The sequence below is a fragment of the Peromyscus eremicus genome, chromosome 16_21, assembly GCF_949786415.1.
Source record: "Peromyscus eremicus chromosome 16_21, PerEre_H2_v1, whole genome shotgun sequence".
NCBI lineage: Eukaryota > Metazoa > Chordata > Mammalia > Rodentia > Cricetidae > Peromyscus > Peromyscus eremicus.
This window is the reverse complement of record NC_081432.1, coordinates 36,515,052-36,530,755: the sequence shown is the minus strand read 5'-3', so window position 1 is coordinate 36,530,755 and position 15,704 is coordinate 36,515,052. Positions and strand designations below refer to the sequence as shown.

Here is a 15,704-nt window from a genome sequence, read left to right as displayed (position 1 = left end):
AGCTCCACAGAGTTTTCTTGAGTGTGAGCAGCAGGAAATATTAGATAGAAGGATTTATTGTGGAGAATATTGCGGAGACAAACAGATAGAAAATAAAAGATAGCCTCGAAAGGGCCTGGAACCTTTTCCAATGGGCCCCGACTGTCTCTGCCCCAGGGTTTTTATAGAGATGCCAAGGGGTGGAGCAAAAGACCTCCTCCCCCAGCACAGCCAAGTGCAGACCATCTCAGACACCTGCACTCAGGCCCGTGGTCCTAATCATCCTCTATGTGAACCTGCTGGGTAAAGCCACGAAGAACCAGAGAACGGGCTCCCACACCTTTCTTTTCCCTATGGGAACAGAAGCCCACTCCTAAGACAACTTAGAGGAGACAGTCATCTACAACCCACAGGCCAGCCACTCTGCCACTGGTTTTAAGCCTGCTTCCCAGGTACTGGGTGGGGATGGCTGCTTTTGTACCATAGTAACAAAAGTGGAGTTATTATGGAGACAGCTAGCACCTGAACCCTCAGCCAGTTAATGTCTGATCCTTACAGAAAGACTGCCAACCTCTTGATTAGAAGGGAAATAGAAGCAGTATCATAGTACTTCATTTCCAAAACCTAAATCCCTATATAAGAAAGTCCTTCATAAGACAGTGTGATGTGCCATATCTTCACATGAGAAATAATGGAAAATACCACTCCTAGTAGACTCAAATATAATCCCGATTCTAAGCAGCCAGAGTCAGATGAGAATCCAAGATGATGACTGTGCCCTCGCTCCATACACAGTTGTGTACTTTGGGGGCCCCAGGCAACCTGTACCTCTGACAAACCAGCTATAAATAGAAGGTTGTCCATGATCTCCTGGCTTCATTTTATTCACGGAACAGCTCAGAACAACACTCCACTAAACAGTTTCAGTTCACGTCTACAGGGATAGTGTCCTGAACACAGAGGTGTCATCAGACACCTGACTTTCCAGCCACATGGGTATGTTTACCAAGAATGAAGCTCTCTATCAAGCTCTGGTATGCAGTGATTTGATGAGGGTCTTCTCATTACACAATGATATACAAAGGGGCTTTCTGAAACACTGGAAGGAAAGTGAGTGCAAAGCAGCCAGGTTTCAGAGCCCACCAGTGTCCTGGTTATCTACTGCTGCAAAATACACTTCTCTAGAGTTCAGTGGCTTAAAGCAACTTCCTATTATCAACCCCAGTTTGGGATTGATGGAGCCTCAGTCACTAGTTCTCACTCATGTCTTCTTTGTGCTTCAACTTGCATTCATAGGAAGGTTTGGATGTGCTAGTTAGTTGTCTAAGAAGTTCATTCACATGAGGGATGCTGGCTTTTATCACATCATGGTAACTGACTGCCCTACAGAAATGATTCACAACCAGGATTCAAGAGCTAAGGATGAAGATGCTAGCCTCCTGTGATCCAGTCCTTAGCAGTAGTAGAACAGTCTGCCAAACTGCATTTGTCAGGATACTATTACTGTTCTGCACAACACATATTGATTTAGTTTTCCACCAAGATTTTTAATTCTCTCTAAACTGATCTCCAGATCCAATGTAATCATAATAAAACCCTAAGAGTGTACACTGATTTTAAAAGTGCACAAGGAAAGCAAGGGACTTTAGGACAACCAAGGGACATACATGTGTGGGCTCACACATGCATGCTGAGGCTGGGAGCTACTTTGGCTGTTATCGCTAGAAAGTCATCACCTTGTTTTTTTGAGACAAAGTCTCTTACTGAGACTTGGAGCTCACTGATTAGACTAGGGTGGCTGGCCAGTGAGCCCAAGGATCCTTTTGTCTCTACTTCTCCAGCGCTGGGCTCACACATGCATGGCATGGCATCATGCCCAGCTTTCTTATGTGGGTGCTGGGGATCTAACTGGGCTCTGATGTTGACTCTACAAGTACTTTACTGATGGAGCTATCTTCCCAACCCCATAATCTGGTTCTTTAGCAAGACACAAAACATACTAAATAGAACAAAAACTGACAGACTAAACTGCATGAATAAAGAATTTCTGTTCATTTGAAGACACAATTACCTAAGTCAAAAGAACAACCCATCAAGTAAGAATAGATATTAGCCAATACATATAACCGCTAAAGGTTTAAATAATGAAATTAAGTTTGTTCCTGATGGATCAGGGTCCCAGTAAAGAGTTTGTATCTAAATATCTATAAGGAGTTTCTAGCAAACAATAGAAAAACACAGAGATATAACAAGAGAGACAGAGATAGAGCATACATGAGAATGAAAATAAACAAATGCACTCACTTAAATGGAAATCAAGGAATTCCTGAAAATGGGATTATAAACTGGAATCACCACTTTAGAAAACTACTGGCACTGTCTACTAAAACCAAAGACACACGATGGCTTGGCAGATAGACATCTGCTGTCAAGATTGACCGTCTGGACCACATGGCAGAAAGAGCATCAACTCCCACTAGTTGTCCTGACTTTCACAAACACCCACACACATACACACACGCAAAACAAAACATGAAGAAAAAACTTCAGCTGAAGACACATAACCTATGACCCAGTAACTCTACCTTACTCTATGAGAAGCACATTTATTAAGAGAAAGCATTATTCATAATTAATAGCTGAAAACTAGAAGCAAGTAAAGTATCTGTAACCACAGAAAGGATACACAAATTGAGCATATCAATACATTGTGGAAGTTGCAATTAAAACAAGTTTTTCATTCACATAGAAAACCTTAGAAACATATTTCTGAGAAAAAAGAAGCCAAAAACAGAACAAACAACAACTTGAAACCACACGTGAAACTACAGTGCTTACAGCTTAAGGCTCAGATGGTTAAAATTATAGGAAAGGAAACTGCCATGAAATGAATGGCCAATTTCGGAGGCCACTGGCTAGGAGGGAACGTGAGGGGTACTTTTATCAGTTCTGACCTGTTTCTGCTCTTAGCATTTAAACTGGGTGGTACGGACACACTGACTTGCTGTCCAAATCCCCCACTACATTTTATGCACCTATGAATTACAGCTCACAACTGACCCTTCAAAAGTAATTTAAGTGGCTAGTTTTGTTTTTTTTTTTAAAAAAAAGACTAAATTGTATATGCTTCACCCATGAAGGTGCTAGAACTACACTCCAACATCTTTTTTCTTTTCTTTTTTTTTTTTTTCTTTTTCTTTTTTTGGTTTTTGGAGACAGGATTTCTTTGTGTAGCCCTGGCTGTCCTCACTCTGTAGACCAGGCTGGCTTGGAACTCATAGATCTGCCTGCCTCTGCCTTCCAAGTGCTGAAATTAAAAGCGTGCGCTACCAACACCAGGTTGACACTCCACCATTAAAATTCTGTTTATTCTTTGACAGAATAGTGACAAACGGACAGCTGGCTCACCTTCCCTTGTCGTCGTCTTCTTATCTTCAGTTGCTTATATGAGAATGAGGTTAGAAAGGGGATTAGTGCTCATAAATGAGAAATGGTTTATTACCCCATCTTATATTTCAAAGGAACAAGATGGGAGGACCCATTCTAATCAGTTAGGATGGAATGTTGTATAAAATGGGCAGCCGCTGCATCCTATCATGCTGAGTCTTAATGTAAACTTCCTGCTGTGATGCAAATTTCTCTGGGCCCCTGCCCATCTTAGGAATCCTTTGGTCTTCATGGACTCTCTGTAGTAAATCTAAGCAGCCTGGCCAAACAGGAGGGACAGGAGGGACAAGGGCTAAAGTGCTAACTACAGAGATCCCAGGCTAAGGGTCATGATTTCTAGTCCTACCATGGTAAGTGGTAGTCCAAGGGACACATCTGAGAAACTGCACATGTCCTGAGCCACAGAAAGCATTCTGAAAAGGTATGGTGGGGAGCTGGGCTAACTGGATTCCTGCTCTAGCAACTGAATACTAAACAAGTTACCTGTTGTAGAGTACGATTTTAAGGTGTATTACTTTTGTTTATGTGGCATTTGTTTAGCTATGTCAAACTGTGTTACTGTGTCTGTCTAAAACACCTGACGGTCTAATAAAGAGCTGAACTGCCAATAGCGAGGCAGGAGAGAGAAATAAGTGGGGCTGGTAAGCAGAGAGGATAAATAAGAAGGAGAAATCTGGGAAGAGAAGAAGTAGCCAGAGAAGGAGGAGGACTCAAGGGGCCAGGCACCCAGCTACACAGCAAGCCACAGAGTAAGAAACAAAGAAAGGTATATAGGAATAGACAAAGATAAAAGCCCAGAGGCAAAAGGTAAATGGGACAATTTAAAGTTAAGAAAAGCTGGCGAGAATAAAAAATATTCTTAAATTAAAAAAAAAAAAAAAAGCTGGTGAGAAACAAGCCAAGCTAAGGCTGGGCATTCATAATTAAGAATAAACCTCCATGTGTGAATTATATGGGAGCTGGGTGGTGGGCCCCCCAAAAGAACAAAAAAACAACAACAGTTCCCTTTTATGCACTTTATTTTCCTTAGCTTTATAAAGTAAAGAAAGCAAGATTTTGATCAGTCTTTGAGTTTGGAAAATTTTACTATTAAATTAACAATTACTATGAGCCAAGCCATGCAAAGGTAACATGAAGGTTCATAACTCACTGTACACTGCACTCAACATTAGGCTTTCTGCAGGAGTCTTGGTAACCTTTTATTGTGGCTGAGATAGCAACACACACCACCGTAGTAAAACTATTTCCTGTAATGTCTTGATCTAATTTAAATTTTTACTTTCTTGCCTTTATTATAAGCTACAGGAATGTCCTTTCAGAATTATTAGTCAAGTATGGTAGTTCACCTGTAATCTCTGCACTCAGGAGGCTGAAGCAAAAAAATCATCATGCCTAGTCTTTAATCGAGTTCCAGGCCAACCACGGGCTACAGTGTGAGTAGTACAGTGTACTACAGTGTAGCTACAGTGTCTCAGAAGATTTCAGTCATTTAGTTAGACACAAGGAAAAATGCAACGTGTGCCGATGTAAAAGTGCACATGCAGGCTGGGCTGCACAGTGAGTGAGACACGTCTGAAAACAAGCCCACAGTGCAATACTGACAGATGCTCACATTGGGATCTTGGGCACCTCTCTTAACTTAAACCTCAGTCTCCCTTGAACATAAAATGAGTGAAATATTATCAGGAATGCTACCTGACAACATGGTGCCTATCATCATTATGGCAGGTAAGTGATGACAAATATCTTCTATGTCAAATCTTAGGAAAAGGCAGGAAACAGGCATAAAAACCAGAGCACTGATGTGTAACCCCACATGGCTCCAGTGAAGGCTTCCAAATCCATAGTCTCATATATGGTCCTGGTCTTAAAACACACGGATTTTTTTTAAAGGACCTGTCAGGAGAAGGGTGGAGATGGGAAGGAAGCCCACAGAGGGTAGGGGTGAGGGTAATCAGAATATATTGTTCACATGTATGAAAAGGTCAAAAAACAAATTTAATTAAAAAAAATCAGAGTTGAAATGGACACAGTGGCACATGCCTGCAATCCTACTACTTGGGAGGCTGAAGCAGGAGGATCTCAAGTCTGAGGCCTTCTCAACAAAACAGAACAGAAGAAAACAAATCGGACTGTTAGTGAAGAAAACAAATCGGACTGTTAGTGAAGATGCCTTTTCAGCTCTGCAGTTCTTGTTCTCCAGCTGACGGACTGAAGGAGTTCTCAGACAGTATCTGAGCTAGGTTTGAAAGGAAGGCCAGAATACTATCAGACTCCACATCCTAATTCCATGCATAATATAAAGATATAGCTCAGTGTGACAAGTAGAGGACACCCAGAGCAAAGATCAAAAGCTTCCACTCTGCACTCAAGTTCTTTTCTAGGTAAACGCTGAGGTCCCACACATTGAGGTTCCCTCAATGGCTAATGATGGCGGGGGGATGCTTACAGACTCCACTCATCAGACCTAACTGCCACACCCTCATATCCACAGGACACACTTAAACAAACTATAACTTACTTACCTATAGCCTCCACACTACAAGAAGATCACTTTTTAGAGAAATGTTTACTCTAAATGGTAGTTCTAGTAGGAGGTTCATGCAATACCTCCACTGACTATCTACAGTGCATAAAATGTACTTCAGAAAAACCATTATATTTTTTCAAAGAAAAATCAGAGTCATATATTACCCAAGAAAATTACCTGGAGTAGGCCTCCATCGTCAAAGCGTAGTACTTCTATTATGCTCTCTGACTGAATGAATGCTGTGAAGGAAATAAAAAACAAACATCACTGGCAGGAACAGAAATCCAATTTCAATCAACTTCTACCTTGAAGTAAATACAAGTCTACATTTTAATAGATTGCTTACTAGGGGGTGTAGACCAATGGTAGAGCATTTGCTTAACATGTGTGAGGACCCTAGGGGGAATGCTGGCATCCAAAACAAACCAATGAAACATTGCTTGTTCGAGAGTAATGGTTATGAGGAAAATACAATTAACTCCTCAGAACTTTAGCAACTTTAAAATGTTTTGCTATGTAATTGTGATTTATACTAGTAGCAAGACAGCTTCAATAACCTAGCTGTGCAAGCTGCCTTGAAAAGTATCTACCCCTGCTGTTGTAAGAAAGGCAGAGTAGTCAGAGTCAACTGGCTGCAGAAGATCACAAGCACGTGGGCATTTATTTCACCTAAACTGATCAGCTGGAATTCTACACCATCCTCTCTCCTACAATGACAAAAGGCCTAGGGGTGGGCAGTTAGAGGGAACTTGGTGAGTAAGTGGCCAGGGAAAATGGATAAAAAAAACTTATCCATTGCAAGAAACAGTGCACAATAAACAAGGCAAAGACAAAATATGTAAAAGCTGAACAGCTGTTTTGTACAATATGGCAATGATGAGTTTGATATATACGAAAACTATCTGAAAGCTGTCCACATGTAAATCTGTGTGAAATTCCTTATAGCAGTTTTATTCATAACCATCTACTATATTTACAAATGAACGAATCAACCTCCATGAAATAGGATGGTGGGGGGTCGGAGCACAATTGGACCTGGAAATGAATAGAATCTAAAAGATTGAAGTCAAAAGAAACTAAACCTGAACTGTATGGCAGCCAGCCAGAAAGGCTGTTTCCACAGGAGTTAGCGATTCTGATGCCACTGCACTGGAACTGAGTAACTGAATACAGATAGGGTACAAAGTGTGTCGGCTCCTCGCAGCTAGACTTAGAGTTTACACAGCAGCAAGAGGTGGGAGGGGGCAAGAACTATTCCTGTGGCAAACGCATTCAATTTGGTGCTATCAGCATGAACTCATGTTTGAAAGACATGGATTGCTACATACAAAAAAGCAGGTATGGGAGATGAAGAGATGGATCAGCATTAAGAGCAATGCAAAAAGATTCCACGCTATAACCAAGGTTTTTGTTCAAGATATACAAGCTGACACAAAACTTAAAACTCAATCATCATAATATGCAACTATCAATGGTCATTAGAACTCAAACAGCTCACACAGCCCTGTGCTCATTCACAGCAGAACTGTCTACAAGGCAGGGAGGGTGGGACCGCCCCATCTCAGTCTGCAGGCAGCACCCTACTCACTGCGCAAAGCCCAAGTGTACTCCTTGGGGCTTGGGACAGCCGAGGCTCTAGCCACTTTCATTCGACATGCTACCAGAAGCCCTGGCAACAGGATTAAAACAATTTTTTTCAAAGAAATAAAACGATCTCCATTTGAAGACTAGATAATTGTGTACATAATGCCGAGAAAGAAAGAAAAAGGAAAAGAATTACTTAGAGTAAGTATATTTAGCAAAGTTACAAATACAAACTCAAACCCCCAAACTGAATCACACTTCTATATATTAACATGAATATGTGGGAAGTTATCCAAATAAAATGAAATACTTAGGTACTGCATAGTACATGTCTACTAAAATCTACCAAAAGATGACAAAAGAAACCAAAGCCTAGATAATTAGTGGTGCAGCTGCGGGTAGGCTACCCCTGCTCCAGTAATACCCCACCACCCATCTCGAAAGCAGCCCCAATTATACTCAGTGGGTCAAAAAGCAACAAGACAGGATGTGGCTACGGGGAGAGGGAGAGGGGGAGGAAGGCGAGCAATCTGTTGGGAAGAAAGGGCTGAAAAACTCCAAATGCTACATGTATGAAATCATCAAACAATTAAAAAATAATTTCAGACGGAAAATACTTAACAGTCTAAATGGGCAAACATACCATATTCATGGGCTAAAAAATGTAAATATGTCAAATCTTTCCAAAAGGATCCACGAGTTTAAAACAAATGCTATGAAAATCTCAGGAAAGCTTTTTCTTAACAGACTACCTGAGATAGTATCATGACTTTCAAAAGGTTTATGCCATTTATGAAAATGGCAAAACCAAGGGCTTTGAAAATCCTTTCTTCGACAAAAAAGGACAAACAGTTTATAGAGTGCTGGCCACGTGTTAGAAGAGACCCAAACCACCCAGTGACATCTGTGGTGTTTACATGGCTCTGCTCCCATTCTCTCTCTGGCTTTACGGCAACTCTGCCCAGTCACCTCCACAGTGGAAGCAGCCTGGGAGTCTCTCGGGAGGCAGCAGGGCTGGCAAGCCTTGAAGGCTCATTCCCAGAAAACTGTCTATGTCACCTGTGCGCTGAGTCCCCATGGGGCTCCACCTGGACAGCTGTCTTTGACCTGACACAGAGCTGTCTCTCTGCAGAAAGGGCAGACCCTAGGAACACTGGTCAGAGACTCACCGGGTTTCAGTTCTGTTTTTAATCTAAAGACGTTTCATTTTGAAGGGCATCGAGCTATTAGGGGAAACTATTTCTGACATGTTTACTAAAGCACTGGTCCTTGTTTTTGCTGTTGTAAAACACTTCAATGTAGCAACACGCCTAAGTAAATAAGCCTAAAAAGGAGGCAGAGAGCCTGGATGCTGCTCATCTGCACAGGCATTCTTGTTACCTGCACAGAGCACTAACTGGCCCTGGGAGTAACTCAGGGCACACAACTCCCTGCTGGAATGCCAATGACAGCTGCTAGCATATTCTGATTTCTCAGTAATGAATCCGACTCTGTAGAAGACTGGGAAGCAAGGCCTTCAAGCAGGAATGATGTGCAGGAGTCCCTCAGGCAGCATAGAGCCTTGGCTGCTATCCATCACCTGGCTGTACCGCTACCCTGAACACGACACCATAGGCCTTCCAGAACTTTAAAATCTTAAAACACGAATAAACATTGTCTTTTAAGGAAATAAAAAGTTTAGCTTTCCAATTTGCTCACATTTGGCTATACGAAGAGAGCCTCTGGAAACCACCACAATGACAAGAGGACCAGAAGCTAGAGAGGAGAGCAACACACGTACTAAAGAAGACAAAAGGTGGGAAGCCAGAGTGGAAACAATGTGACCTAGGCCTGGGCAAGGATCCTCCCTCCCTCTGGTACAAATAACAGCCTCAATGAACACACTGTCTTGGGACACCCGTAATCCTGGCAGAGGAAGAGGTAGGAAGACTGGCCAATCTAAGGCCAGCTTGCTCTACAAGGTGAGTTCCAGATCACCCAGGCCTACAGACCATGTCTCAAAAACAAAACACACACACAAAAAATCCCTTTTGGAGCAAGACTAGGAAAAGAGGGCACTAAGGATCCTGCAAAAGGCCAGGAGCAGAAAGCAAATCCCCACCAGCACAGTCTGCAGCCAGGCCAAGGCACTATGGCTGCCTCCTTCATATCAAGGAAGTGGGTCTCCGGGAACAAGAGTGACCCGAACCCAGCAGGCAGCTCGGTTTTGCTTTTGAACTACAACACAGGCCCTTGCTTGCTTTGTTTGTTTGTTTGTTTTCTTGCTCTCATCTTGTAAATCTGGCTGACCTTGACTGAATACACTCTACAGTCCAAGCAGCACATGAAATTATGAACCGCCAGCCTCAACTTCTCAAGCGCTGGGATCACAAGTGTGATCAGGAGGCTCTGCTCAATATTTTGTTGTGGGGGGAGTGGGTGGAATGAGGACAGTGGTTGGGATCAAACCCCCTCTCGGGTTACACATTCTACTCTTTACTAGTGAGCTTACCAACTCCACGCCATAAAAATTCTTCAGTACCGCATGCAAGTGTGGTGGGGAAAATAAACAGCAAACGACGGAGCAACTGTGGTAAACTGTCAACAATAAATCAGTCTACTTGGAAAGCACGTTCTTCCCCACACTTCATTTTGACTTTTACAGATTTTTTTTAAAAGTTTGAAATTATTCCAAATAAGGTTATACCAGGTGTGATAGTATACACCTGAAATTCCCAACTACGGAGGCTGAGAAGAATTACAAATTCAAGGTCAGCCTGTGCTGCAGAAAGGAGGTGTAGGAGATGGAAGGGGAAGAAAAAAAGAGAAAAGGCACTTATGTAAACGTTAAAAAAAAAATCTAACATTAGATAGGAGATGTATTTTTATAAGACATATCAATGTGCAATAGATTCATTTAAGCATGCCCAGTGGGATACTTGTAACCAATGCTGGTTACAAAGGTGACTGGTGTCCTTATTGCTACCACAAATTAACTGTGATGAAAATAATAAGCTTTTGACACATCTGTAACAGTGTATTACAGTTGCCTAAAAAATGTCAGTTAAAGCTGAGCATGATGGCACACACCTTTAATCCCAGCACTTGGGGAGGCAGAGGCAGGAGGATCTCTGTGAGTTTGAGGACAGCCTGAACTACATAGTGAGCTCTAGGACAGTCAAGACTGCATAGAGAGACCCTGTCTCAGAAAACAAAAACCAAAAAGTATCAGTTAAATGTTCCACTTGTGTCAATTCAGCCTTTAAAGAGGGATTTTTATTGTGTGTTATATAGTTATCTAATAATAAATAGTATGGCATGTGTCCTATAGCTATAATATCCGTGCTGCATAAATAAACACTATATAATGTATAAAATTACATTCTAAATACAAGTAATTATTTATATCTTGCATAATTTTCCCCACAACTACTCCTCCAAAAAAGACTGAAGAACTAGAAATGAAGAATAGCTTACACTCGAAGTAGAAGAAATAAAAAATAAAAAAATTAGGCTGAGGTACAGGTCAGTTGTACAGCATGTACCCAACGTAACTGAGACTCTGTTCAATACCACAAAAGAAAATCAACAGAACAGCGGAAAACGGAAAAAGCAAATATTACAAATGGTTTGTTTGTTTGTTTGAAAACGAGTGGTAAAACTGACAAAACTTCTAGTAGACTAGATAGTGAAAAAAGAGCTGATGTATATTATAAACCTAAGAAAGGAAAGCCAGGATCAACTATACTTTCCACAATCACGACAAGGCTGTTCAGTCAACAATGTTAATGAACCTGTTAATACAGTCAGCAACTCAGATTTGAATACAGACAAATTCCTCAAAAGACTCAAAACGCCAAAGGCACTGAGGTTAATTTGAATAGCCCCATATATACTAAAGACATTTATTTTGTAGTTAAAAGCCTTCTCACAAAAACAAAACAAACAAACAAACAAAACACCTCCAGGCCTACATTGACTCATGATGAATTTTCCCAAATAATGTTTTTTTTAAAGATTTAAATTTTTAATTTTCTGTGTTTAAGTGATGTGTGTGTGTGTGTGTGTGTGTGTGTGTGTGTGTGTGTGTGTGTACTATGTACATGTCTGGTGCCCTTGGAGATCAGAAGAGGGCATCAGATCCCCTGGAACTGGAGTTACAGATGCTTATGAGCCACCATGGAAGTGCTGGGAACCAAACCATGGTCCTCTGCAAGAGCAACAAGTACTCTTAACTGTTAACCTTGTCTCTCCAGCCCCTCTCAAATATTTAAGGCAAAACAAACAAAACCAAAAAACTACATATACTCTATTAGAAAATAGAAGAAAATAAAATCCTCATTTCATGAATCAGTGATCTCTAAACAAAGACATTAAGAAAAACTGAGATCATTACCATATCTGTGCAATCATATATGCAAAACTTTTCATCAAAGTATCAACAAAAACAATCCATCAATATGTAAGCACACCATGATCAAGTGTTTACCTAGAAATGCAGTACTGACTTAAGATGTTTAAAGGAGCCGGGCAGTGGTGGCGCACGCCTTTAATCCCAGCACTCGGGAGGCAGAGCCAGGCGGATCTCTGTGAGTTCGAGGCCAGCCTGGTCTCCAAAGCGAGTTCCAGGAAAGGCGCAAAGCTACACAGAGAAACCCTGTCTCGAAAAACCAAAAAAAAAAAAAAAAAAAAAAAAAAAATGTTTAAAGGGCCAATGAGATACTCAGTAGTTAAGGGTGCCTGGTGCAGGCCTGATGACCTGTCCACAAAGTTTCTTCTGACCTCCACATACCAACCATAGGCATTCCTCCACCATATATACACATACATAATAAATAAAAATTGTCCCCCCAGGGCTGAGGACCGAACCCAGGGCCTTGCGCTTGCCCGCTCTACCACTTGAGCTAAATCCCCAACCCCCATAATAAATAAAATTTTTAAAAATGTTCAAAATCTTAACAAGCTTTTTTGGGGCAGACATTTAAAAGAGGATACTATCATGTGGGAAAGTAAAGGACTTAAAAAAGCAGTAAAAAGAATTTGGAATAAAGACAAAAAGGGTGGATGTCTTGACTGACCTTGCTACTTAAAGCCAGTCATTCTGACAGCTGTCACACTGACATAAAGACAAAATCACAGACTCCAGAAAACAGAAACCTCATCTCACACGGTCAAAGGATTTCTGACAAAGATGTTGTGGCAATTCAATAGGGGGAAATAATCTTTTCAATAAACAGTAATGATAAAAATGGATAGCATATAGACAAGAAAATTCACAGAATTTAATATTTATAAACATCAACTTGAACACTAAAACTTAATGAGCTAAAATTCTAAAACTAGAAATCAACATAGGAGGAAATGTTAGTGACTCTGAGTTTTGAAGTTTTAATGCATGCACACATGCATGCACCACCATAAACTGAAATAAAAAAGTCAAATATGATTAAATTAAAAAAAAACAAACAACTTTACTCTTCTAAAACCTATAGTAAAAATCCAAACCACAGACTAGAAACTGTATTTGAAAAACATTCATTTGACCAAGAACTAAGATTTACAATAGATAGACAGATAAATAAATAAATAAATAAATAAATAAATAAATAAATAAATAAATAAATAAATAAAGCAAGCTTTCAACTAAGAAAACTCAACTTTAAGATGCAGAGAAGATTTGAACAGTATTTAGGCAAAGACAGCATGAACGGCACACAGGAATAACCACAGGAAAGGACGCTCGTGTCTTGCTAGCCAGGCTCGGAGTGGCGGCACACCTGTCATCCCAGTACTTACTTGGGGCGCAGGCAGGACTGTCCAGAGTTGGACTACATGAGACTTTGTCCCAAAAACAGACACCAAAGATCCCCAGGCACTAGAGAAACTACACACACTAGTCAAACAAGGCAAGGCAAACTGCATACACGGTAAGAAGACTGAGTTTACAAATCTGCCAGGCTAGGTATGGGCACTTTAACACCTGACTGAGGGGTAAATGGGTAAATAAATGCAAACAGTGCAGGCACTCTGGAAAACAAGTTGTAGCTTTTGGAAAGCTTAAGCGTATGTCTATTCGCTGACATGCCATGACTAGGGATCTCTACAAGATAGAGTGACTTCTTTACAGGCAACAGCTTCAGCCCATGGGCAAATGGCTGACAACTGTGTGATAACTATCCCACATCAGAATACTGTGCAGCAGTAAGAGAACCAGTGATCACAACAGTCTGACAGATGAATCACAAAACAATTATTATGTTAATTTAAAAATTTAGAATATACTAAGTAACCTAGAATGAGAGAAGGCCAAGACGTTGCTAAAAGATCACAAAGAAACTGGAGAGAATGCTTATTTCCTTAACCACATTGTGGCAGTAGTTTTCATGTGCCAGCTCAAAACCACACACTTTAAATGTCCCTCATTTGTCACTCGTTAATTGTATTTTGATATATCTACTTTTATAAAGTCAATATTCCTTCCCACATTCTACACAGGATTTCTTTGGTTGGTTTTATGCAATAGTACTTCCCACTTCAGAAATACATAACTATGCCTATTTGATAAGGACAGCATCCACCACAGTCACTAAGTTAAGCAGTATCTTCTTTGTGGAATATTCAAACTTTCAGGACGAGGACTCAAAAGGGAAATATATATATATATATCTCCACATATTTCCCAAGTCAACACTTATAAACCACTGATAAAAGTGGTAAATGGACTAAACTATTTCCCAATGAAAAATTATGGCAAAGCTGGATAGTCTATAAATTTTTATTTGGGAGGCTGGAGATGGCTCAGTGGTTAAGAGCACTGGATGCCTTTTCAGAGGACCTAGGTTCATAATCCCAGCACCCACATGGTGACACACAATTATAACTCCAGTTCCAGGGGGATCAGACCCTTCTTCTGGCCTCTGCAGGCTCTGTATGCATGTGTAACAAAGACATACACGCAAGCAAAACATCCATAAATAAAACATCTATCCACATAAAAATAAGTAAATCTTAAAAAATAAAATTTTACTTAAGAGGTTTTATAAATATTTTCACATATAAAATTCAAAAGTTATATATTTAAAATGTACACCAAATGTGCATCATGCTTCCATTAACATGTTAGTCAAAGCCAGGTATGGTGGCACATACCTTTAATCCCAGCACTTTGGAGGCAGAGGCAGGTGGATCTCTGTGAGTTCCAGGCCAGGCTGGTCTATACAGAGCAAGTTCCAGGACAGTCAGAGGACACACAGAGAAATTCTGTCTCAAAAAACTAAATAAGTAAAGAAACAAACAAACAAAACATTAGTCAAACTTAAGAGTAGTAGTACTGTATTTCACAAACTGGCCCTTTCCTCTCCCTTTTAGAAGCCTAGAGTTCCGTATCCTCAACCAGCTGTCTAGCAGTGACCATCTTCATGTCTCTTCATTTCCCAACACTACTGCACTGCAGTAAAAAGTATCAGAGTGAGGTCTATTTTGGAGCTATTTCCCTTTGTGTAGAAACAGACTGCAAAAGTAGTTATTGTTACAACTTAGGAGGAATATTGTTTTGATTTTTTTGTTTAAGATCAAGGGCACCTCACAAATCAACTACAAGTTGAATTTAGAGGCAGAATGAGGCATGGGCCTGTTGACTGGCACAGTAGAGTATTTATTTTATGTATTACTATATGTATATATTCCTTTTTATCTACTCAAGATTCCAGTAAGTTTCTTACCAGCATGGAATAAAAACTGCTCAGCAATCAACCTACAAGCAAAAACTAAAAATTTAGTTTTAATAGTCAAGGAGGTGAAGCTTAATTTTGATGTGCAAATGTGCTTGTGGCCCAAATTAGCAAGATGGGAACAAACGAAACTATATACCCAATAAGTACATTCATTTCCTTCAGAACTCACTAATCACACGTTTAAAAGTTACCAGACTTGTACTCTTTAAAGTTCAAAAGAAAACCCTGAAGAACAGAAGCAGAGAATAGAATAAGCCAACAAAATTCTACCAACAGTAAAGATTTGCATTTGAGCACAACCAGACATTAAAAACGTAAAAACTGCTTTAAGTGAAATTAATGACCCCAAGCAAGCAGTTAGACAAACATGGGCCTCGTTTAGGTTAACCATGTAGGTTCAATATTAAACTGAGAATGTGCTATAATAGAAAGAGATTAAAAGAATGTTTTAA

The 15,704-nt window shown here is 40.3% G+C and overlaps 1 protein-coding gene across 2 annotated transcripts in view; it reads right to left on the bottom strand.

Moving 5' to 3' along the window:
- Tmem131 (transmembrane protein 131) overlaps positions 1–15,704 on the bottom strand; it is a 167,584-nt gene that overhangs the window by 119,930 nt on the left and 31,950 nt on the right. For both annotated transcript variants that reach the window (XM_059244018.1, XM_059244017.1), the window contains exon 2: positions 6,134–6,195. In XM_059244018.1, coding sequence (XP_059100001.1) covers positions 6,134–6,195 — 62 coding nt within the window. The remainder of the gene's footprint in view (positions 1–6,133; positions 6,196–15,704) is intronic.